Raw genomic sequence first — 26,944 nt, 5'->3', positions numbered from 1 at the left:
GGGGGCAAAGTCGCCGATCCTGGGGGTGCCAAGGAGCCCGGGCCCCAAAAAACTCATGTGGGCTCCCGCATTGTATTTATGAATATAAAATTTTGGCATAATTTGAATTCAATTTGTATTAAAATCCTCATACATATGCCTTCTGCATCTGAATGGGTCCCCCAAATTTACAGAGAAATCGACGCCCTTTACTGGGGGGACTGTCTCCCCCAATAATCTGATTTGAAATGTGTTTCTGGGGAGAAATGTGATGATTTGTATTCGATTGCCACAAAGGAAAGCGAGATGAAATTGTTGTTCCCCCAGGAATAAACCTCAAATCTGTCCGTCTCCCAATGCTGAAGACAACTATGCTCCCCTGGTCCTCCACAACATTGTGTTTCAACCTCAAAAATATTTTTGGACATCGCTTAGAAAAGAAAAAAATATGGAAACGGTTTAACCCCCCCCCCCCCCAATGTTCAAGACAGATTTGCGAATCTGCTACTACTAACGGATTAATTTTCAGTCTGACAGGTAATATTCTGGAGTGAAACGTGGCGGTTCGAAATTGAAGAAACCTTACTAACCTAAGTTTACAAGGGAAGTTCGGGAGAAAGCACTCGCCTGCAGAGAAATTAAGCATGCCATTTGAAAGACCAATTCATGCTGATTAGAACAAACTAATAAAATTCCTGTACGGTTAAGAACTTTTCGAAAGGAGGTTACAGCTGCTCTTCTCGCTGAAACTGTGGAGACTGTGGCGCCGCCACACAAGGAAGTTGGATACTACGAAGTACTAAAAGCAAGAACGAATCAAATTATTCAGAGCGCGTGAGTCTCATAGAATTAGCCAATGATACACTTAGCTACTGCCAGTAGCAGACGATGCAGTTAGTTACAACTCTAGCCGGTACTGTCGCTGAGAGTCGCTTTCGTTGCATTGTGGGAACGATTTGGATTTCCATTAGGAATATAAGAAGTGATTCATCCGGGCAATCAGTGGATTCAACGTTATAACTGAAGTATATAACCGAAGAATTCTCTCACATGGCGAAGCCGGATAGTTTGAACTTGCTACTGCTTGATAATGGTTGGAAATGTAATAAAATGAGATTTTTCAGTTTAACATCCCATATTTATACCCTTTAGCCTAACGGAGACAGATGATTAAGGCAAGTGAATGATGATGGGAAAATGGAGAAGAATGAGAATGTAGGAGGAAACGAAAGTACCTCGAGAAAACCCACGGACACGATATTATCTACCACAAACTAGTACCATGCCGTAGAGGGCCCAAAATTCGGGAGGAAAAATGAAAAGGAAAAAAGAGGGAAAATTACTTGGAATATTACTAAAGTTCATTCAACGAAACTTCTGATCCTGATGTAAACATTGTAGAATGGTATTACTCCGCCAGTCATCGGATGATTGGCTATCGGTCACCGCTTCTTTCGAGAAGCACGAGCTTGTACCCTGTCGGCGTTTTGCACATTCCCCGCACGCAGCCATATTGTAAAATGTGATTCGCGCATAAGGTGGGCCAAACCCAGTTTCTACGCATGCGTATTCTCTTTTATTGCATTAATTAAATTTAGTTCTTAGATAGAATGTTGTTTCTGTTATTTTACTGTCTGTAAATTGTATTTCTGGTAATGAGCCTTATAAGCAACGAAAACATTGAAAAACAGCTTACTTGACGATGGACTATTTTCTTCTGCCGCATGGATGTGGCAAGACTCTTTAACCAATAAAATGAAACAATCACCACGTGTATTTGTTTACATGAGGTACTGAACGTTCCTTGAATGAACTATAGTATGTACTTAAATCCTCCTCCTGCTTTAGAAAGTGATCCTATAATGTTACTCGTATTAGGAAAATGCATGAGGACATATATAAAATGGAAGGAAAAAGTAATAAAAAGTGCTCAAAATCAAGAAAGAGCAGGTTTTATTTTTGAAAATTTTCTTAACGATTTGCGCTAATCATGGTGGCGCTTCGCAGCTGGTCTGTCAACCTCAGTCATATGTACGGGGGCGCAGTCGTATACTTTCGCCTCAGGTGCTGATTTGGCACGGCACTGCCACAAACTTACTTGGCCGGGGATCGAACCAAGGACCTTACATATCAGAGGTACCACTGAGCCATAGTGTCCCTCATTTCATAATAGTTAGGACTTCCAATTAGGGATGGTATTGAGACGAGACGAGACGAGACTTTGTACAGTCTCGGTCTCGTCTCGATTGATAAATGACGGTCTCGGTCTCGGTCTCGTCTCGAGTAAAAAATCACCGTCTCGGTCTCGGTTTCGTCCCGTTCAACAGATGCTTGTCTCGATCTCGGTCTCGGTCTCGAGTACCAAATCTCGGTCTCGTCTCGAAAGTCTCGAAATAAATACTGTGAAATTAAAATAATGAAATTATTATTCTTGTACAGTCTGTCGTTTCCGCTTATTTTTTCCTTTCATTTTGACTTAGAATTATGGTATGTTGTACCTCTTCAAAGCTAATTTGCTAGTGCTAATGCTTTCCATGTGTGTATTCCAGGTTCAATGATCAGTGGGTATATCACCCTAAAACCCTAATAGTAACCCATATTTCACTTTCAGCAATAGGCTTTGTCTCATATAGCCTCATAACTGCCTATACAATTAAACACTATTAAATTACTCTAGTACTATACAGTAGTTTATTTCCTTCCTTTGAATCAGAATTGTTCAATACCTCCTAACGGATAACGCAACACATAGCAGCACGAATGTATTAAATCGTACCGAAATTGAAACTTTACAATTTCTCATTTATTATGCAATATATTCTGCTTTGACTGTCATTTTAAAAACAGAATATAACGTTCATTATCTTAACAAATAGGGTAAATTATTACTACAATATACGTATTTTGTTTAGATTGATAAAATACTATATCACCGTTTCACATCTCCGTGTTTAATTGACACTTTATAACACGAACGTCCTGAACCTTGTGGTGGGAGCTACTACACTCAACTTTGCTATGTGAGGTCTCGAGTTGGATCACAAAACAAGTTAGATTCAAAGTCCGATGTTTCGCATAGTTCGCGTCTCATTTTAAGTGCATTCTGTTTCTTATACAAGTTCATAAGGTCGTAATGCATTACGTAAGCACATATGCAATGTCATAACATAAGATTAATCTTATTCCTGAGCTCTCAACGGTGCATGCAATCTTTATTCGAGAAAACTAATCTTGCGTTCATTACGTTGAAATTTTATATTGATTAAAAATTATTTGCGAAACATGGATATGCATATTATATAAGTATATAGGTAATTCGAGTTACCTGTATCTATTTTTTCTCACTCGCCAAAACAAGTGATTCTTAACTTTCTAGTTTTCTTTTGTATTAATTTTCGTAGTTTTGCTGCAACATGATGGATTGAATAGTCAAAAATATTTTTTTCGCTCTATGATTTTCGTTAAATTTTGGATCCATTTTTACCCTACCTTACCTAGTAAAAGTTATATAGTTAGTCTTAGTTGAGGAACCGGTTTTTCGCTTCTGTAAAATTGCGAAATTATGACTTGGTTTAGTTTACCTCCGAGGTCCAGATATAATAAAATCATCACCATCATCATAATCAACCATTATCAATCCATTGCTAGATGAAGGTCTTTCCAAGTCTTCTCCACAACTATCTAACTTGGGCAATTCTTTTCCAGGTTACTCCTCAGTGGTTCTTGATTTCGTCACACCTTCTTGATGCGGAGGTTTCCTAGGCTGTTTTTGTCTCATGGTATCCAGTCTAGAATTGTTTTCGTCCGTCGATCATAATTTCTTCTTGCAATACGTCCAGCACACTTTCCAGCTCATATTAAATTATTTCATTAGCACCATCATATTCATTAATATATATGTGGGCTACAAATAGTTCGAATTCGCTACTTTCGGAGTACAGACAAGCTACTTTTTAATCTTCAGATCTGGCAACACTGACTGAATGACTTAAATCAACACAACATGAGGACCCCCATTTGGTCTAGCGGTTAGCGCTCTTGATTTCGGTTCTCGTGGTCCCGAGTTCGATTTCCAGTAGGGGTAAAGTTGAACGACTGAAGTGGTTCGGATTCCACTATAATCATTAGCTCCACGTCTCCTTTAGCCACCCTAGCATAACTGTGGGACGTTAAACTAAAACAAAACAAAACAAAAGTGAACACTGTGTATTACTAACTCTAAGTCCTTGAATAATTGCATATAGCTATATGGTATGGATCGAGTTTGAGGTGGTCGGTGGTCAAACTAAAGCAAGTGAAATGTAATTAGGGTATAATTAGAACTTTTAATTAAGCACGGTCTTAATCTAAAGTGTACACCAGGCCTAAGGCTTAGGGGGAACAACTAGTGTTACTGAAAATGTATCAGTTACATTTAATTTCAGTTACAATTTGCATTTACATGTGTTGCTGGAACGAAGACTTAAACATTAACATCATAAGTAGCCCAAAGACTATGAAAAACGTCGTCTCTTGAAAGCATTCTAGCACCATGAAACAAATTACGAGTAATTTTAAAATATTTTGCAGTTTATTTACGTTATTTGCACATATTTAGAATAATATTTAGCAATTTATTTAAGAGGGCAACACTGCTTAAAATAATGCAACTGCGACTTTTAATTAAAACCACCAAAAACTATTGTTGTAATGTTATAGAAGCAAAGGAAAGCAATAATCATTATAAAACTTCAATACAAATACGTCATTTTAAGCAGTATAGCAATCACTACCAATGTGTTTGGTATCTCTGAAACGATTTGAAATAACAATTGTTGTAAATGGCGTTATAAGCAAATAAGTCTTTTGGAAGCATCTGCATAATGAGACATGATATGTCAGCGCGTTTTCGAAGTAAAGTCTTTAGAAACATTTACATTTTCGGTTCCTTGTAACTTTGTTCCTTCACTCATTCGAAATATATTATACCATGATCACAGTATTTGACGCTAAGGTACAGTTGATGCGCATTGCACCGTCCATGCCATTTGCGTTATTAGATATTTCCAAGCTACACTAAATAATGTATGGGCTATTGTGGCTTTCTTAAATAACTAAATTAGAAATATGTAATACTTTACATAGCGCAATTTGAGAAAATAAAACTTTATTTTGCTATAGCTATAGGGACTATAGCCCCCCTTAACGCTCAGGTATGCACTGGATAAATGGGCTTCAATCCTACTTCCTTTACACTGGATAAAACGGCAAACCATGGTTTAGCCTCACCCTTGATCATATACTGGCCCGTGGCTATATATATATATATATATATATATATATATATATATATGCAAAAAAAGCCGGCTTTTTTGAATCGATGGTTTCTTTCACATAAAAAGCCGGCTTTTTTGGGAAAAAACGAGAATTTTGGAAATTTTGGGTTTTTTCATTTTCATGATTTTTCTATCTAAATAGCTTTCTTATAGTATATTCTATACTTAGATAAGAATTCCATGACCTAAATGCCATATTTCGCTCTAAAATTCACCAGCAAGATGGATGGAGCACATGTTTTACGAATTAAAGCTAACATGAAGAATGTAGTATTTGAGGGCAATTTTAGAGGCTATTTAACTTTATTTTAACTTTTGAGTTATCGATATTTTTTCTTCTCGATATCATTTCAGTTTGTCGTCTGTTTCATTTCTAAGAGCTTAGTACTCTAGCTTCTAACGCAGAAATTAAACATACGTTTTTCTATATATCCGTCAAAGCGTACGTTTTTCAATATATCCGTCTAACCGTACTTCCACATTTCTGTTATACTGTAGCTGTGCAACGATTTAGCAATAATTTTCCGGATACAACCTTGAATACTAATTTATACAAATAATCAGTAGCGGATTTAGAAACGTACCTTGGGACGGGTTTCTCTGATTGTTTCATTTTCTAAAATCTCCTAATTTTATTTGGGAGGAGCTTGAAGTTTATGAGTACAGGCTACAACGAGATACTTTGTATCGGTCGATAATTACTTGTATCTTGGGCAGAAAGTGCTTTTACACAAGCACTATACCTGATATAATGTTAACTAAAAATAACAAAAGAAGAATGTTTTTAAGATGTAAGAGATATACATTATTATTGTATAGTTGGTTGCTATGTAGTTGTTTATAGATACATAATTAACATGTATGATTGCAAGACAGTTTGTGTGAATATACATTAAAAAGGAGTCAAAGAATAAATTATTTAACATTCATCATGAACTTGTAATTTCAGTAGAAAAGGTGAGCATACTAGTGAATATAACTTCAGAAGATATTTTAAGGTGAAAACGATTATTGCCACTGAAGATATAACTGAACCAGGGTTAACGACTACCTTTGGTGAGTCGTTGTAAAATTTTTGGTTTACCTCACCCGGGATTCTTGTAAATTCATATCCCGAAGTCTAAAGTAAGGGTGAATTTACCTCTGTAAGAAGGTTCATGAATACGAACTCAACTATTCTCAGAAGTGGCAGAGTAATCACAAGAAAAATTATGATCGGTGAGATAGTAGAAAATGAAACTGTTGACAGTGCTAACAACGAGCAAAATATAGCTCCCATTACACCCGAAATGTTGACATTAGAAGACAAAATTTTAATGGCATTACAGCGACAGGAACAAAGCCGAAAAGACGATTTAGAAGCCATGAAGCAAAATTTGACTCAGATGTCCAACGAATTAAAACAGACGGTACAGCAGAAATCCGAAGAATCTAGTAGACAATATGAAGAATTAAGTAGACGATTGGAGCAAATAGATCAAAAATCAGAAGAGACGAAACAATCTGTTATCCAGGCTGTGAGAGACATCACATTACAGTTTGATGAAAAGCTAAAAAGATTATCTGAAGATTGCCAGGATAATTACAACCATGTAATCCAAGAAGTCAATTGTGTAAAAAAGGATTTGGAAGTAATAGAATCTTCTGTTCGTCAGCAAAAGATTCAGGTCACAGATAATTCTAACCAAATACGTGCAAATACTCAATTGATATCTACCTTACAAGAGGAAATTAGGACGTTACAGATTAAGGACAACGCATACCACAACAACATGGTTAATGATCGTTTGGAGTTCCCTTGTTCACAAGAGATGACCTCGCATTCACCTGCAGCAGATCAACGTGGACCTTACGTTATCTCTTCTTCAAGTAATCCATCCGATGAGGACATTATTTTGGAAAGAATTCATCCAAGGAATACAGATGGGCGGAAAAGAGATGGTGGAACCACGCATAACGCAGCAGGTAGAAATTGTCACTCAACACGAACACGAAATGGTGAAAGGAATGTAAAGTTAAGTGTAAAGATGAGCGAAATACGTGCTATGAGTAAGTTTAGTGGTAAATGTAATGAAAATGCTACTTCTTTCCTAGAAAAATTTCAAGATGAGTGCAGTATAATGTGTATAGATAAATCGCAATATATGAAACTAATCCCTCATTTATTACTCCCACCATGTTCTTTATGGTTTAAGGCAGTACGTGAACACGTCAACACATATGAGGAATTCAAGGCAGCGCTGATTGCAAATTATGAAAATGACTTTCTACTTGCCAACAGAGACGCTACGATTAGAAATCAACCTTTTAATCCTCGCTTGCACAAATCTGTTGTTGATTTTGTTGTAAATACGTATAACGAATTAAAAGTCGTAAATCCGTTGCAATCGGAATCTAGAGTGATTGCATCTATTCGAAATCTACTACCGTTTAAATTACAACAGATCCTGTTTTCTACGCAGTGCATGAGTTTTAATCACTTATTAATGCTTGTCCAATGTTATGAAACTCAATATCAGGCACTGAATCGTCAAGCGGGAGTAGGTAAAATTAAAAACAATTCAGATCACCTTGTACCTGTTCGTAATCTAAATATACGTAATGTGAACGATACGGAACATAACCTAAATCGAGCAAATTTAAACAATCAGAACGATCAAAATAGGCAAAGATATGTTGGGAATCCACCTAACCTAACCAATCGTGACAATAATTATGTCAGATCACTTAATCGAAGTAGACTCAAAAACAGTCGAAATACATGGCGAAATTCTAGAAATACAGTAAACTACATGGATAGACGTAATCGTAATTCAAGAGATGGCACTTCGTATCTAAATCAAAACAATGACGCAATTCATGTACAAAATAATGCGGAACATAATCACGATTGTGCAGTACAATGTACTTTATTAGAATCATATGCAAGTACGAATTTAAACTGACTGCAGTTGATGTAGTAAGGGTTAAGCCCATATCAGTTATAGATTCTTATGAACATTTATCTTCAAATTTATGTGTTAATGACAATAATGAAAACAACCCTTATGACTTTGAAGTACAACACATTAAAGGAGTAGGTAATGGACCCGTAGATACTTTATTACGTCTGTTTCAATAAATGATAATTTTCAAATGATTTTAATTCTTTATTGTTAATGTGAAGAATTATAGTTCGATTCATAATTGATTAAAAGCAAAGGTTATTTATATTATATTGATTTGTGTTGAAACTTAATTGTCAAAGATTATGTTAAGTATAAGGTTCATTCTACTAAGCTAATTATCCGACGACTGTCTACATGCGCCACCTTATATGTTACTCGCATAAGATTCTTCTGTATTATGACGCCTTATTGATACGATGTATACTGTAAAATATCATCTAAAGTAATTACTATATAATGCGCCCTAGAAAGATCAAACATTGTTAACATCACCGTTTTTAATAATGATTGAAACTGTTGATCATTGTAATGTGTTTTAAAATGAAATTATTTCTTACGTTTTTGACTTCGTACCCTTCGTTGATTATATTAGTAAGCGACGACGTTTTTATAATAAAAGATAAATATTAATGAAATAAAAGACTTATTATAAATGTATTTATATGAAGGAAACTTAATGAAGTTATATACGAGGGGCGATCAAAATGTAAAGGACACAATTAATAGAATACCATTATTATAAACGGACCAGTGGTTCTTAAATATAAAAGTCAAGCTACCTTGTAACTTTTATATTCAGTCCCATCATCGGGCGACATTTTATACAACGAGATACTTTGTATCGGTCGATAATTACTTGTATCTTGGGCAGAAAGTGCTTTTACACAAGCACTATACCTGATATAATGTTAACTAAAAATAACAAAAGAAGAATGTTTTTAAGATGTAAGAAATATACATTATTATTGTATAGTTGGTTGCTATGTAGTTGTTTATAGATACATAATTAACATGTATGATTGCAAGACAGTTTGTGTGAATATACGTTAAAAGAGAATCAACGAATAAATTATCTAACACTTATCATGGACTTGTAATTTCAGTAGAAAAGGTGATAATACTAGTGAATATAATTACGGAAGATATTTTAAGGTGTAAACGATTACTGCCACTAAAGATTTACTTATATTATTAGCCGAACCAGGGTTGATGACTACCTTTGGTGAGTCGTTGTAAGGCATAACTAATACTGTATTTCGTTTCGTTTATATATTTAGCGATAATCTTCCGGATACAACCTTGAAGATCATTTTATACTGAGAATCAGTGGCGGATTTAGAAAAGTATTTTGGGAGGGTTTTTTTCTTACTAATGTTTAGTTTTTCTAAACATTCGTAATTTTTATTTGACGGCAGCTTAAAGTTTATGAGTAAAGGCATAACTAATAGATATTTCGTTTGTTTTAGACATTCCGTAATTTTGGGGAACAGGCTTCAGTCCGAAAGACCGCCCCCCCTAACCCTCGCAAAACCGTCACTGTTGGTAATTAGTAATAATAACGATTTAAAAACAATAAGAAATGAAGTCAGCCAACTCACAGTACACGCACTATTTCTACTTCATAGATGGAATGAAGAAAAGTTTTGTCAGAATGGTCGAATGCTGAGTTGAATTCCGGACTTCTCGATAGAAGCGCAAAAGCTCCAGTCAATCATGTTTGTTGTGCAGTTGTATTTATCTTAACTTAAATATGTTCCGTAGTCCTTTTTGTGTGTGTGTGTTGGTGGGGTGGGGAGAGTTCCATAATGATATGAAGGGTGTGAGCCAAGAACATGGTAACTAACAAATTTTCAATTGCTGAGTTACGCAGCATCAGATAGGCAGCAACGCATACCGCTTCGTTTAATCCCTCATGTATAGACTTATTTGAAAAATCAGCTTTCATTTTGCTACTTATTTGAGTATTTTTTAAAAAGAAGTATTTACTTTTAGGGTTGGCTGGTTTACACCAACTGTTTTTCTTCTTTTTTTTTTAAATAAACAACTGGTTTAAACCGAAAAAAAATAAAAGGTACGAAAAATGCGAATCGTGTGAACTTCATGGTGACGTTTCCATACATCAAACAATCTGCATTAGTTTTATTTCCTTTTCACCTTTTAATCAAGGTGTCCCATGTTCAATTCTCGGTCGAACCACAACCCTTCTTTCATGCGTAAGCAAAGTAGCGGTTCGGATGTCAGTTTAAGCGAAAGTCTTCTCCTTGATAACCTCGGTATTACGTAAGGATGTTAAGCCTGAACATACGAAACGAAACTAAATTGTATATTTCTGCATGCCTGAATGCCTGTTGTTTTATAAAGAAGCCAAGATTGCTTAAATATACTGATATAAATTGACAAAATTTATCGATCGCCTACGTAGCTTCCAACATTAGCTTGGATTGGACTTTCAATGATATCTACGTACTAAATTTGTAATTTAATACCTCAGTTTTAGCGTACTGATTATGATACGTTGACCTTTAAATTTTACATGCAAAGCAATAACATGATTTTTTCCGTTATTGTTTTACATTTAGAGTAATGACAGGATTTTCCCGATGGCTAGGGTGGGAGTTTCTCAATTTAAGAAATTTACTGACCGGACTTCTTTAAGCTTATGTGACCTCTTCCAGCATAACCCCGTTGTTGCATAATAACACCAAGGCGAAACAAACTTATTTCTGTCAATATGTAATATAAATACATAAAGCAAAATATTTAAACCCAAAAAAACCTGGTTTAAACCAAAAAAGCCTAGTTTAAACTCCCCCAAAAAACGGGTTTTTGGCATTTTCAAAAACAACCATGGCTCTTGCCAACCCTGCTTACTTTTGTACGTAGGAGGTTAAAAAAAAAATCTTATTATATACATTGGTTAATCCTTTGGAATTCATAATGTAAATATGTTGAGAAGTAAAACTGTTTGAAATGTCTTTTCGAAATTCATGGTTTATTTTCGAGGTTTTAAATTATTATCGGCATCAACCACTAATTAAATGACTTTTTGTGATGTAGAGAAGCGAAACAAAATTTGGTTTATCAATTTAAAGCAGAATTTTCAAAAAAGCCCAAAATTTCCCAAGCAAAAAAGCGAAGCAGAAAAAACCGAGTTTTTCCAAAAAAAGCCGGTTTTTTCCGAGCCCTTGCATCTATATATATATATATATATATATATATATATATATATATATATATATATACAGGATGGCCCATTTTATATATATACAGTATATACAGGATGGCCCATTTTAATCTTTCCACGGAGATATCTCGAAAACGGTTGAATATAAATGAACCGAACAAAAACTCAAATAGGAAATACCATGCTGCACACTGAATGGTGTTGTCGCGGCGCCTCTTGGGGTCGCCTTTCATGGGGTACCAGGGCCAAACTTTAAAATTTTAAATGGAAACATTTGGCGAATAATACCTCGTTCCATAGATCTTTAAAAAGTAAAAAGCGTTGTGGCAAAAGATTTTTCATATCGGTCACCATATTCAAGATGGCCGCCAAGACATGGTGCCTGTATCTGATAAAACGTCCAGTACCACTAATATGAAAACAGTTGGAGATAAACGATCAGTCAGAAAGTGAAACAGGAAAGGCATGGGGCGCGTCGAGTAATGTTCTCGCAGTGCTCCCAGGGCTGCCTTTCAAGGGGGCCAAGCTTAGAAATTTTAAACCGAAATATGGGTCAAGTGATACGTCATTGGATAAATCTTCAAACACTAAACAGTGCTGTAGCAAAAGATTTTTCATATGGGTCACCGTTTTCAAAATGGCCGCCAAGACATGGTGCCTGTATCAGATAAAACGTCCAGTACAATTAGACCCCTAATATGAAAATAGTTAGAGATAAATGAACAGAATAAAACTCGTATAGGAAAGCACAGAGGGTATTTATCATTCCATGGCTCGAGTATAATGCAACGGAAAAAAAAATTATTAAAGTATAATTGACATGATGCAAAAGAGGAAATGATAGAAAATTATCTTTCCGATCTCTGTCCGTAAGTAGGTGAAGCGGGAATGAATGGTAAAATCTCAAATGAGAACCTCACTTTTATTTGCAATAGATATGGTTTGTCTGAAATACTTGTGTGTACAAATGACTGGTACTATAATAAATAAAAATAAAGTGAAATAAGGTGAATAAAAATAAGTTGAAATTCAAGTTTAACAACATTTTACCCGCCTCTTCGCCCCTGATAATTTAACACATTGCGTGCAAGATTTTTGGGACATATCTGCATCAGTATGTACCATTTCGTTACTAAGGATCACAACTGAAATTACCGTTGAAAGTTATTCGGAATGTAACTGCGGACACCTCAGTGAAACTCATATTCTATCACATGCAAGAAGACATAGAAGAAAAAGAAGCGAACCAATATCATGCAGACGATTGTTGAACAAAACCAACGTTTGCTAACATTGTTCTAAAATTGCACTGTTCGACAAATTGGTTTCGCATTTCAGTTGATTCATTTTTGTATCAAACCATTGCCCGCAATCAAAATGGAAGGTACCATTTAACAAGAATTTTACATACTTTATCCCATTACAGAGACATTTATCTCTTATAAAAACACATTTCAAATAACTTTGTTTCGTAGATACAATTTGCAAAAACTAAGGCTCTCATTTGCAATTTCACCGATCCTTCCTGCTTCACTCACGTACGGAGTGAGGTTGGAGCCATAATTTTCTAGGAGTTAGATTTCTTTCTTTCCATTATGGCACTTTCACTCTAATCATCTTTTCGACTGTTGCGACATTCCAGAGCTATAGAATGATAAATAACCTCTGTGATTTCCTTTTCGAATATTTGTTCTGGTGTTTTCATATTAGTGATATTGGACGTTTTACCTGATGCAGGAACCATGTCTTGGTGCTCATTTTGAAAACGGTGACCCATATGAACAATCTTTTGCAACAGCACTCTTTAGTTTTTAGAGATATGCCGAACAAGGTATCACTCACCCCATGTTTCCATTTACAATTTTGAAGTTGCGCCCTGGGCCCCCATCAATCGATGTGCCACATGACATTTTCTATTTGAGTTTATGGTCGGTTCGTTTATGTTCAACCGTTTTCATATTAGTGGTACTGCACGTTTTACTGTATCTGATAGAGGCAATATGCCTTGGCGGCCATTTTGAATACAGTGCCCGATATGAAAGATCTTTTGCCACAACGCTTTTTAGTTTTTTTAGTAGGCAATTTTAGTATCTATCTATCAATATCAATATTCGAGACGAGACCGAGACTTTCGAGACTGACCTAAGTCTCGTCTCGGTCTCGTCTCGATTTATAGAGGTCTGTCTCGGTCTCGGTCTCGTCTCGGTATTTAAAAGTCCGTCTCGGTCTCGGTCTCGTCTCGGTATATAAAAGTCCGTCTCGGTCTCGGTACCATTCCTACTTCCAATTTATACACTATACGAAAGCTCTAGAAAATAATAATTATTACTATATACAATAGTGTTTTGCAGTTACTATCTGCCTCACTTTCCAATTTTTTGATATCTCCATTGTCTTTAAGTTATTCATTAATTTATTTTTATTTTTTTTTAATAAGAGTAGAGCTTAGAAAAGAGCCTTAAGTCTCTTTGTAAATTAACTTGTCACTTTAAACATTATCAAAAGATAATATTGTTTGGTAACGTTGAAATTATATTACACATATACATTTTCTAACCATAAACTTTGTAAGGAAAAGATTAACGTAAATTTTGGTAATTCGATATTCTTCGTTTGATAGAAAAAGTAAGTATAACTTTAATAAATAGATTTTAAAAAAATAAATAAATATTTCCAGAGGTGGTGAAAAAATCCAACGGTAAAAAAATATTGGAGGAAAAATTTTTCATTCTGTCATTTACAGCACTTGTTGTTATGGTGTTTAAAAAATTAAATATAAAAGAAATTCATCTCCGATTGCCTAGGTCAAAGGCCAAATGCAGTCACTTGTTCAAATTGTATCTGTTTCGCGCACTTCTCATTTCTTCTTCATCTTCTCTTTCCCTTTCTTTTCTCTCTCTCTCTTAGTTTCCTCCCTTCGTTTCCTTCTATCTTTGTAAAGTTATATATATATATATATATATATATATATATATATATATATATATATATATGTATATGTATCCAAAGGGAATTCAAAAATTAATTGCATTACTACGGTAACACGATTAACTTTTTTCTTTCAAAGCAAAATATTTTTTAAAAAATAATTTTAATTAAATTAATTGAACCGTTTCCTCTTCTTTTTTTAAAAAAATATTCAAAGAGAACGTTGTTTTACTTTTTGAATTTATGTTATGTATTTTTTATTTCTTTGTACCTAAAGGCATAACTCGGTGTACGTAAAATATATTAAATAAAAGAACTCGAAATCATACAAACGACAAATAATTGTTATATATATATACAACAATGTTATATCAAGGAAAGAGATATGATCCTTTTAAATCAAGTCTTTGGAGTTACCTCACTTGACACATGCACCTCAGATTATCTGGCACTAAGCGGTCCACATTTTCTTTTCGTAGCTATTGCTTGAAATATGATGATTGTTGATGCCATCTAATGAACAATATTAATAATAAACACATGTGGGAAGTACACAAACGTTACAAAGCAGTTTCTATTACGATGCAACCCTCAGAATAGAAGCAAAAAAAAGAAAGAAAAAAAGCCAGAGGTACACGTATGTGTACCTACGGACTGAAGAGGATACGTGTATTCTAAGGTGCATGTGTAAAGTGAGGTAACTCCTAAAATCTTGATTTAAATGGATCATATCTCTTTGCACAACAAAACCTAGGAAATCGCAAAGTTACTTTGAGATACACAGTCAAGTTCCTTTGCAACCAGTGGCAATAAGAAATATCGCTCTATACACACCGATGTGAAAGAATACTGGATTTCTTCGTTGCTAGATAACTTAATAACTTTATATTTTCACAATTTCGAAATACCCTTCTTTACACACACACACACACACACACACACACAGAAGATTATTTGTGTGTGTGAGCTGGAGCCCCGGAGCACCCACGTAGTCGGCGCGTATGGTTGCTTTTGTGGTTTGTGGTCAAGGGGAGTCGTCGCAATGATATGCTAAGCACCAATCCAGTTTTCAGCAAACGACGTCGAACAGTCGACGCAAACATGGCAACACCAGTGACAGTGCTCCAACGGTGAAGCAACATGTGGGTGCCGCTGTCCGGTCCGTTACGGCAATCCGGACAAGGTGTCTGTCTCCCGTGCTGTGGTCACATTGCGTGGTCCAGTCCCTGCTTGTCGCCTTGTAGACCTTCTTCTGTCCACTGCTTCTCCACACTCATCACTCTCGTCCTGTACGAGCAGCAATTTCGCAGTACAACAAACTCATTTTCCGCTGACCGATCATTCTGCCCCGTTGGAACTCACTCAGTTGCGTATATTGTCCCCTTTGACGTCGACGAAGCATACTGCCTATTTATTTCCACTTTAATTGGCCATTATCCACTGCCTCCTTGCGACATCAACTGACCGTGTGTGGTATCACAACGATCACAGACGAGAGGACGTCATCTGTCTGAAATTTTAATCACTTCCTCCTACAACATCCATAAACATATTCGCAAGGTTTGGATTCATTCGAGCCAATTATTTTGATGTTGCAATTTTCATAAACGGAAGTGTATGTTCGAAAGATTGTTTTTGTGTGGATACTATGCAACTTTGCAAGTCATAAAGATTAATTTTGAATGTTCCAATTCCAATATGAATGTCGAAGGTTGTAATATGTGCCCCCAGAATTGCTTGGTATATGAGACTCCGAAACTGTGACTGCTGAAAAAAAAGAAAGAAAGAAAGAGGCCGGACTCAGCTGGGGAAAAGGAAGTTGAAGATATAAAAAAGAGAAAGAGAAAAGAAGAGAAAGAAAAAAGAAAAAATAATCAACAGCTTACTAAGATAACTCAAAATACGCAATAAAAATGAAGTTTCTTGAAGATTCAGATAAGGATTTGTGTGAATTAGACCTCGGTTCTGGAAAGTCAACACGCACGGTGCTGCGCCAAGCCAAATTTTCTTTGCTGGAACACAAAGTGTGTATATTTACCCGAAAGAATTCAGGCATTCTTCGAATATCTACAATTTTGCTTCCCATGAAGGTAGTCCAACGGAAATTGCGTGTCACTAATCTGCCATATCCTATATAAAATTTCATTTTAAAAAATCTCAAACTATTTAGGAGATACAGGGTAATGAAATCATCAAAAAAAAAAAAAAAAACTCAAATTTTGTTACTAACTGACTCACCAAAATTTATAGAGCACTTGCTGTAAAGGTGGAAACTTGAAATTTGAAATTATAGTAATTGTTGTACAAGTAAAGGAAAACCGGAACTTTACCGCTCCAAGGAGGAAAATTAGGGACAAGGGCCAAATTTACATACAAATGTGTTACTTAAAAATAAAAAAAAAAAAAAATAAAAACTAGAGTACTTCTTCTAGGTATGGAAACTTGAAATTTGGCTATATGTGGAATTGGAACTGAAAGTAAAGACGGAAAATCCGAAAACTGAAAATTTCCCAAGGAGAAAAAGGAGGAGAGGAATGGAAGAGCAAATTTACTTCACTTGATTCAAAACCTATAGGGTACTTCCTGTAGACATGGAAGTTTAAAACTTGACACAAATGTATAATTTGTGATACAGGTGAAAGAAAAATCGAGGAAGAGGAAAAACTACTCAGTTGATTAAGTCTATAGAGTACTACCTTCATTCACTAAAGACAGTACACACGATATTTCTAATAGGTCTCAGCGTCGGGGAAGGCCACTTCCGACTCAGAGTTGGCATAAGCACTAGTGTTTGTGGATAAATTGATTTTTCTGTTTTCACAAGTAAGTTACAATCTGTTTTTGTTCTAGTTTTTTTTTTTTCTCGGCATCAATGCTTCACGTAATGGTTCAATCTGTACTTCGTTTTGTGTTCTTGCATTGGTTTCGTAAGTATACTCTGTTATATTTTGCTGCATTATTTGGTTATTTTTTGTCTTTTCTTCCATATTAAAGTTATGCCAACGGTAACTACCTTTCAGGTCATGGCTGTCAACCTTCACCCAATCCAATCTAATCAGATTAAAGACTTTCTGTCATAATTTATTACTAGTAGAGGTGTGGGATGGTTTCGCTTCAAGAGATTCTATTTTCGGAGCCATTGTTCGGTGACAACTGCATATACAACAACACAAATGACTAAAATGACTTCTCATCATATCTGATGGTTGATTAAACGACTACAATTTTAAATATTTGCTCCAATGTGTGATAAAATTCAAGTAGCACCAAGTGCGTATCAAAATTTAACACAATTCGGGTAGCAGAGAGCCCTTCTGTTAACACAACCGTTTTTACTGTGTACTGTTTACTGTATACTTAGGTGGGAAGATTAATGGTGACAATTTCTTTCCGTTGTTTTATTGAAAATTTATACGAAAAATGTGAACTGAGAGAGCTGGAATGAAGAATTAGTATGATAATTAAAATTAGAGATATCATTGTTCACGTCATTGATATTTCTTCGATATAAGACACCTTGAATTTACAACAATTTGAAGAAACTATCATTGATAGGCGGTAGACAATGATTTAAGTTCCAAGAAATAACCCACAGATCTGCGATACAAGTTCTCCAATTGTGAATTAAACACGATATTTAGGTTTACTGCACTAAAGACAATAACATTTAAGAGTCTTCATCCCGGCAAAATTAAAATACCGCTAATTTTACAGTAATTATGTGATATCTTCAAATAGATAAAAGATAATTGAAATATGGAACAAAAGAGCCCTAGACAATATTATTTTGCGTGAGGTACCGTTATCACAAGTCACGTAGTGGCTTTCCGTTTTCAGCTGTTTAGAAACGCAAAAATAAATGCCGATTTTCAAAATGGCTCGAAATCGAAAGCAGATAAGTGAGTCGTGATAACGGTATCTCATGTAAAATAATATTGTCTAGGGCACTCGTGTTCCACATTTCGATTATCTTTTATCTATTTGAAGATATCACATAATTACTGTAAAATTAGGGGTTTTTTAATTTCGCCGGGATGAAGACTCTTAAGTATAAAATATCTCCCCAATATACGGAGAAAATAAATAATGTTTAAAGAATAGAGAATAGTAGAAGTCTTACCTGTGAATCTTTTAGTCCTAATTTTTCGGCTAATTTCTTGCGATCCGGCTTCGAAATATATTTTTGGATTTGAAATCTCTTCTCCAGTCCTTTTCTTTGTAAATCTGAGAACACAGCCCGTCTCATCATTCCTCTTCGAGGTTTCCCACGAGAGCTATTGGCCCATGGGAACGTTCCTGGAAGAGGAAACACAGTCGTCGGGGTTCCACCTGTTCCTAAGGTTCCTGAATTTGTTGTCGCTCCAGTTACGGGTGTCGTTACTGAAACAAAAGGGAAAGTAAGTTACTGCCTTGGTCACGCTTCTTTAGACACTAAAAGCGTAATCATAGTTCCAAAGTTATGTTACTATACGTGTATGTTATTGGTATGAAATTTGGCGTTTCAACACCGAGGTTATATTGGGTGAGTCCTTTGAACGATAAGGATCCGAACCACATAAGGTCCTAGCGCAAATAAGCCAAGGAACATAGACAACGAAAAAACCTGTCAGTCACTATTCGGAAGTAAAGAAAAATGTACAGTATTCAAAATTCAATTAAAGCAAGGAGCTATCATTTCCTTAGACGTACAAATTTATTATGTATTTGTTCAATTGTAGGTTATTAGTAAAAATGCCCAAACTAATGGAATAGGCGTTCACAGGTTCATTATTTAGGCTCATGCGACCTCAGCGACACGATGAGTATGACATCAAAAGGGTGTTGTGAGGGTAAGGTTATGTGAGCGTATTGTCGATATGGTTTGAAAGTTAGGTTAAGTGAGTATAATATCGAAAATGATGCTAGCGTAAGATCGAGTGAGCGTAATGTCGAAGTAATGTTGTGAATATGAGGTTGATGAGAGTAATGTCGGACTGATGACATGAGCTTGAGTTTGATTGAGTGTGATTACGTGAATATAGGCATCTTTATTCTTACAGCCTATAGGCCATACTCGTCTGTCCCAATTGGCGAGAGGCGGTACTTTTACAATTATGGGTACCGGTATGTGCTAGACTGCTTTCAAAAAATATAGCGTATATCCATATACGCTCATTCTGGATGAGGCCACGGTGGCTCAGTAATAGAGCGTTCACCTCTGGTTTGTGGGGTGCCTGGTTCGATTCCAGCCCGTGTCAAATACACTTTGTGGTGGAAAACACCTTATGCGTGGGTTTTCTGGGTGTTCTCCCGTTTCCTCCCACTTTATTCATTCCACAATTGCACTTATTTCCCATCAATCACCGTCTCCTTTAGCCTAGCCAGCATAATCGTGGGACGTAAAACTGAAAAATTACATTTGATCCAATTTTTTTGAACGATTCTTTATTTCTACAAAATTTTGTTTAATTTTCTTTGCCATATTTGACAATAAGTAAAGAAATTAAAAAAATGTCTATCTAAATAAAAAAAATATTTTAAAATATATTTCTCTATTACTATATCTTAATTACGGTTATCCTTTTCACTTCTCTTCGCGATTGCCGTGAATTTCTCTCGCGACCCCCAGATTAAGAAAACTCGCTTCATTCTTTTTGACGCTGCAGAACTTGTAATCGCTCTATCCTCCCTCGGCTTCATATCCGATTGGATCTGGAGAAGATATACAAAATTTGGTGACTTTAAGTGACTTTCTGTGTGAAAGTCTGCTGCCAGTCACACACTAACACACTTAGATACACAGACATTTTGTTTATTATCAAAGAATTATAATTCAATATTAAACTTAACCAGATATTACTTTCTCATTCTGGTATTTATTTAAAATATGACTATTATTTGTATATTATGATATTTTACCGCCAATGTGGATAACAATACATTAATTTATACAATCCTTAAGCATACACATAAGCTAATATTCTATTTGTATGTATTATTTTGACACCACTAAACCACTTTCAATTATTTCTAAGAAGAAAAACTTTTGGGTTCATATTTAGAGTTACCAACTTTTGAAAATTGAAATATGGACACACTCCCGAAGCAGGCCCGTAGCCAGCCCAAAAATGTAGGGGGGGGCGGTAGAAGTTTGGGGGAACCCGATCAAAACATATTATAGTTTAACACCATATTACAGTTCATTTGCAAGCCTACCGTGAAAATTTTTAGGGGGGCCAGTAAAAATTTAGTGGGGGCGGACCCCCTAGACGCCCCTTAGATACGGGCCTGTCCCGAAGTACAGTGGCACCGCGTAGCGTATTCGCTAACTCCTTCACCTTCGGTGAGAGAGGTCTCAGGTTCTATTTCCGGTGGAGGCACTCGGTTGAGGTCGGGCCATCCTGAATGAGGTTTCCTGGGTTTTCCTCACTCACACCATGCAAATGCCGGGGTGGTACCTAATAAAAAAGTCTCAGGCCCTTTCCTTGTTTCCCCAATCCTTTCTTTCTTCCCTTTCGGCGAATACTGTGCTCGCCGAGGGACGTGGCGGGCTAAATGGCCATAGATGCCGGAAACCCAGAAATCCTAAATCTATTTGCATTTATTATTTTCACATCACTAAACCAATTTCTGTTTCTTCTAAAAAGAACAACTTTTTGTTCATATTCAGATAGATCTAGACCAGGGCCGGGGAACTAACTTCCCCAGTTTTTTGAGTGACAAAAATAATTTAAGCTATTATTTATATATTTTTGAAAGTTTACAGCAAACTCATGATATACCTTTCATATTCTGGGTTCTGGCTGGCCGCCCAGTTTTTACCTTTTAGAGCCGCCCCTGTTCATATTACTGTATAGTTACTTGATTAACAAATTATTTTACAAAACAAACGCATAGAACTACACATTAAACAAAAATGAGTTGCTGTCAAGAACACAAATTACATACAGTACGTTTAACTTCATATTCTAGAGTGGTTAGGAGTATTTATTATATAGAAAAAATAATATATTCCACATTATGAAAAATAGTTGTTTAAGAGATAAAAATATTAAATATCTATCATTATTATCATTGTTTGAACTGAGAATTATATTCAATTTTGATTTTTTTTTTCTTTTAATTACAAAGCCAACTTAGTTCTTCACAGTTCGGAGAGGCTATTCTGATGTAGGAGCATCATAACATCACACTTGCAAACGAATAGAAATTGCATGATTTGCATCTGACTTTTGAAGTACAGTACAATTGTTGTAAAAAAAAAAAAAAAAAAAAAAAAAAAAAAAAAAACTCAAGTAAATGAAAATTGCTTTTATAAAATCAACCTTTAATCAAATAGATCATGTTCTATTATCATCGTGTTGAATGATGTTCGCTAGGTTTTGTTCTTTCAAATCTCAACTGTAGATATGAACGACAGTTGAATACTTGTAGTTTGCTGAAGGTTTTGTGTTTGAAAATCTCAGAACTGATCATATATATCACGAAAACAAAACATTCATTAGCCTTTTTTGTTAGCGGGATAAATAAAGTTTTAAAAAAAGCAGTGAGCCATGAGCATTCCAGACTGGTGAAAAAAAAAAAGTCACCAATTGTCCATCTGTGAAATTCCTGTTCTCAACTTCATCAAATAGCACTTCTTCACCATTAATTTCTCTCATATGAGGCACACACTTATCTCACTATTTCTATAGCTGTCTCCTATAATGACTGACACCTCCTCATTTCCTTTACTTTCAATTTTTTATGTAAAAAAAATAATATGAGCTCATTTCTACCAATAACATAGCATCCTATTATTCTTTGAAGAACACGGTTAGTAAAATATTATATTCTGAAAAAAAAAGAACTAACGAAATGTCAGGATTTAAAAAAATCATTAACGAAAATAAAAGATGCCCCAATACCTCATTCCAAATGAAGTGTGCTTGAATAACTCCTGTTCCAAATCACCCCGCTTTACCCTAATGCGAAAGATTAAAAAAAATGGCATCATATTTTTTTTCCGCCTCATTCTTCCTGTTGGCGTTGTTGACATGATTTGATGTCCAAAGTGTCTTTATTTGCCCGTTTCCAGTGAGAGAAATAATTCTGTTTTAAGTGACCACTTTACATTTTTTTTTTTTTTTTTCACTCGTACAAATCCAGTTTCCATGATCGTTCACAATATTTTATTGATATTTAGTTTTAATTATAGACGGTTCGTCGTAAACAAGAAAATTAATGAAAAAATATGCACAAAAATTATATAAAAAATATATATACATATTTAGGTTATATTCCGCTTTTTTTATTTCTCTTCATTTCTTTGACAATTGTGGCACGTGGAAGGAACACATGGTTCTGATACTTGAACTTGTCTAAATAACGCTACTAACATCCATCTTTTGTATGGTTGTAGAACTAACTAAACGTGACAGATGAACACAATGGATAAATATATATTTCCAGAAAAAAAAAAGGTGAGTCAGAGGTTCTTGTTTTCTAACCTCAAAACTTCGTTATGGCACACTTCTGGTTTTTGAGTACTTGGTAAATATTTAGAAATCTGTGAACAAGAGGAAACGTTTGCACTTAGGGTGAGTAAGAGTGACAACTTTTAGTTATCCACGGAAAGTGGATGGTTTATTAGACAATAGGAAGGGGGGTCACACAAGAGTGAATCTCACAAAGCCCAATACAATTCTTGAGTGGAAAAGGACAAATTAAATATAACTAACCCCTTTCTACGCTCTAAATACAACCAGATGCTAAATAAATACAATACCGGTCAAATGTGAAAACACAAATGAACATCTCCAGTTATTTTTAAACATAACAAAGAGTAACTATAGGTTTCACGTCCTTTTATTTTTAATAAAAATGAATATACATAATTTGATATTTAAACACTTTACTTGAACTACGAGTACAATCCTATATATCTCCCAGTAACTATGGTTCATTCCAGATAAACTGGTAAGAGATCAAGACAAGTTTTCTCTCCCCGAACTATAACGTTTTAGGTTATAGCTATAGTAATAACCCTGAGTTCGTTATATTAAAATTATGGAAATATTTCAAAAATAATTCATATAGCCTATCAACTGTTCAATGATAACACAAAAATGAATTTATTTCAATTACTGTATTTTTTGTGGATTTTCTGCAATTAATTTATTTTTATAATTAATCTTCTTTATAAACGAACTTATCACACACATACATCCATAAACACATCCATTATGGCTTCCTCTGATACTATTTATATATAAAGAACTATCCAAAACAAACACGTTTTTACATGTTCGGTCACAAAAAAAAAAAAAAAGGTAATGATACCATACGATACAGACCATAGGAAATGATATCATAAGATACAGACCATTATCCTTAATATCTTATACACATTTCTACAAATTTTTTATTTTGTAGACGTCAATTTTGGTGTTTCTCTTGCCACTATCACAAGGGTGTCATTTAGGGAAGGCAATTACCTCCTGAGTCTGTGAAGCACACACTTTTTAATAAATTGTATACTAATATATTAACAAAAAAAAAAAAACTTTTAGGTAGTGGGCGATCTTAACCCCTCGCCAAATCTGAACTGAAGCTACATTATAATCAACCCACTCCTCACACTTAACTAGATAATATGTGTAAATATATCCAAAGAACGTTCATAATTGAACCACTGATTGGAAAAAGGGAATAAGTACAATTTTTTGCGACTTTAACCTGAGATAGCAGATGTGTTCCTTTGAGATAGTTACATCGTTGAGTAGAAAATAGGAATGTTTGGGCAACTCTATATGACCAATGTAGAAGACAAAATATCTCGCTGATTAGAAAAAGGGAATAACTACGTTTCTTATTTCCTTCTTCCAATCACTATAGGATACCACCACAACTGTGAGACTGTGTGTATGTAGACAACCATTAGAGCCCTCTGCTGACGTTACGATACTTCGCATTGTCTTCGCATTGCACAATCTATAGAGAAATATTTGACCCAATCAGTTACAAATTTACGTGTTTTCAGTGATACAAATGGTGATCATACAATACCAAAACTGGAATCATACAATGACATTAATGCTTTTCAGTCTGATCGTGTCACAACGCTTTACCACTGTACAGCAATATTTGCCTGTCAGAGGTCACAGTTTTTACCATGTGACCGAAATTTTGTTATAATCAAACGAGAACTCAAACGACACAATCGCATTTATTTACCAGCATACCGGTAGTATAACCACATGATTACGAATGCAAGAAATACTGATACTAAATTTCAGGTTTACGAAGTTGTCAATGATGAAATCTTAGATTTTAAACATTGGTGGTAACCGTTTTACAAGAAATCTTCAGGTAGCATTGTGGACAAAACAGTGAAATTCCAAGTAAGTAAATAGAGACACTGTTTATAAAGCAGAATCTGTAGGTTATGTGCAAGCTCATAAGTTTATCAATGAACTAAGAACTGATATTTTTCGATAACTCAAAAATAATGTCACAAACGTTCCACTGCCAATGTCAAAGGCATACGATTGGCAAGTCCCGATCAATCAGAAAAAGATAAACGATTCTTCACAAATCATCAAATGCATACCTGACCAATACAAAAAGTTTTATAGGATGATTTGTTCATGGAAAACCACTGACCAAGAAACTGCAGAAGACGAAGATGCAGACGGGTAGGACCCTATGTAAAGTCATTCTATTTTGACAACGTATTTTGCTACGTATTTTGTTCAGCTGTCTATTGTACTACTTTTCTTGCTGTACGAATAACATGTACTCTACAAAAAAAAAAAAAAAAAAAAAAAAGAACGGTGACAATAAAAGGGTTAGAAGCCTAACATGCGTGATAGTTCGGATACATACTGTATATCTAAGATTAACATACAACATTGTATTCAGCATGTATATTTTCATAGCTTTCTATCATAAACTGCACATTACATGCCCTACACACAATTACAATTGCGTCCAACTCTAATTGATTGGAAAAAGGGAATATTTTTTTCCATTTTTAATCTTATTTAACCAATTGCAGTGCTGCAATACAAGATTCTCCTTCTTGTCTTAGTGTTTGTTAGTTCTTTTGCTACAAGTAATCAATTATACACTTTTTGCAACAAGTACAAACAACGCCTCGGGAAGGTTTTTTAGCGTTTTTGAAAACTTAGGTCTGATGCACTTATTCCCTTTTTCCAATCAGTGATTCAATTGCTCTATATATTTTAGAATACTTTATTACATTTATCTATATTAGTAAAATAAGTAATATATTTTAGTATAATAGTAAATTTAGATGAGCAGTTATCGTTTTCTTGGTATTGGGGTTGTAAAATGTTGGCATTGCGATTGGGAATTGAATAGTTACTTACTGTATTCTTACAATAATTTTGTGTTAACCCCTTGCGTTCCAGGAGTCATTTTCCTATGTGCGTGCGGTAATACCGGCTTCATTTACTGATAAAAGATTGTCTAGACCGCAGGACTGTATCCAGGAGGTCTAGGGGGCCGCCCCCCCCCCTAAATTTTCGCTGCCTTCCCTAAAATTTTCACGATAGGCTTGCAAATTAACTATAATATGGTGATGAACTATAATATGGTTGGATCGCCCCCCCTTCCCACATTTTTGGGCTGGCTACAGGCCTGCTAGACCGTTATATAGGGCATAGTTATTATGTGCACGTCAGAAGAGCATTCACATTACTGATAAAAACACACACACACACAATTCATTTGGACTGAAAAAGGGAAATTCTGATGTTCTGAAGGGATTTTATGCTGCTTGAGGTTGACGATACTGACCGGAGATCAAAGACAACGGTTTTTCTTTCCGATCTCGAAATAGATCTCGAAGTTGCTAATTGTTTATCTTCAAAACAAATACATGTGTGTTGTAATTGAATGCTCCCTTAGGCTTGCCACCTACTAAGACAACACTTTTGTTTTGTCTTTTCTGTCAGTAAGGTGCTGTCACCTAACGAGAAATAGTAGAACTAAGCATCCACTAATACATTTCAGCATCTCCAGGATTAATACGACCCTGGGATAGATTTTTATGGCATCCACATGGATGTCACTAGTACGCAAGGAGTTAATTTGCAATCCAAGAGGAAATACAATCTAACTAACTAACTAACTAACTCTATGGCCTATGGAATCCGGAGATTCAATGCCGCTTTCACAAAAGCTCTCCACTGACTTCTATCCTTAGCTAACTGCATCCAGTTTCTACTCTGTATTCCAATCGCTGCGATATCCATCTTAATATTGTCCTCCCATCTGCGCCTAGGTCTTCCTAATGGTCGTTTTCCGATTGGTCTTCCAGTCAAGACTTTGAAAGCGTCTCTACTTTCTTCCATTCTAGCTACATGACCCGCCCATCTAAGCCTCCTAGACTTGACGACCCTAACAATGTTGGGTAAACCATATAAATTATGTAGTTCCTCGTTATGAAGTTTCCGCCATTCCCCATTCCCGTTCCTCTTGGGTCCGAATATTCGTCTCAGGATCTTGTTCTCAAATACTTTCAGTCTATGTTCTTCCCTCAGAGTAAGTGACCATGTTTCGCAGCCATACAGAACTACAGGCATGATTATCGTTTTATATATTTT

General features: G+C 35.4%; 1 protein-coding gene across 2 annotated transcripts in view; it reads right to left on the bottom strand.

Annotated features, from left to right (window-relative positions):
- The window catches only part of Dbx (homeobox protein Dbx), a 203,500-nt gene that overhangs the window by 80,708 nt on the left and 95,848 nt on the right, over positions 1-26,944 (bottom strand). For both annotated transcript variants that reach the window (XM_081728160.1, XM_081728159.1), the window contains exon 3: positions 18,475-18,734. In XM_081728160.1, the coding sequence (XP_081584286.1) occupies positions 18,475-18,734 (260 nt within the window). The remainder of the gene's footprint in view (positions 1-18,474; positions 18,735-26,944) is intronic.

Source organism: Thermobia domestica, chromosome 10 (assembly GCF_964235325.1).
Source record: "Thermobia domestica chromosome 10, izTheDome1.hap1.1, whole genome shotgun sequence".
Classification (NCBI taxonomy): domain Eukaryota; kingdom Metazoa; phylum Arthropoda; class Insecta; order Zygentoma; family Lepismatidae; genus Thermobia; species Thermobia domestica.
This window is presented reverse-complemented; position numbering and strand designations above follow the sequence as displayed.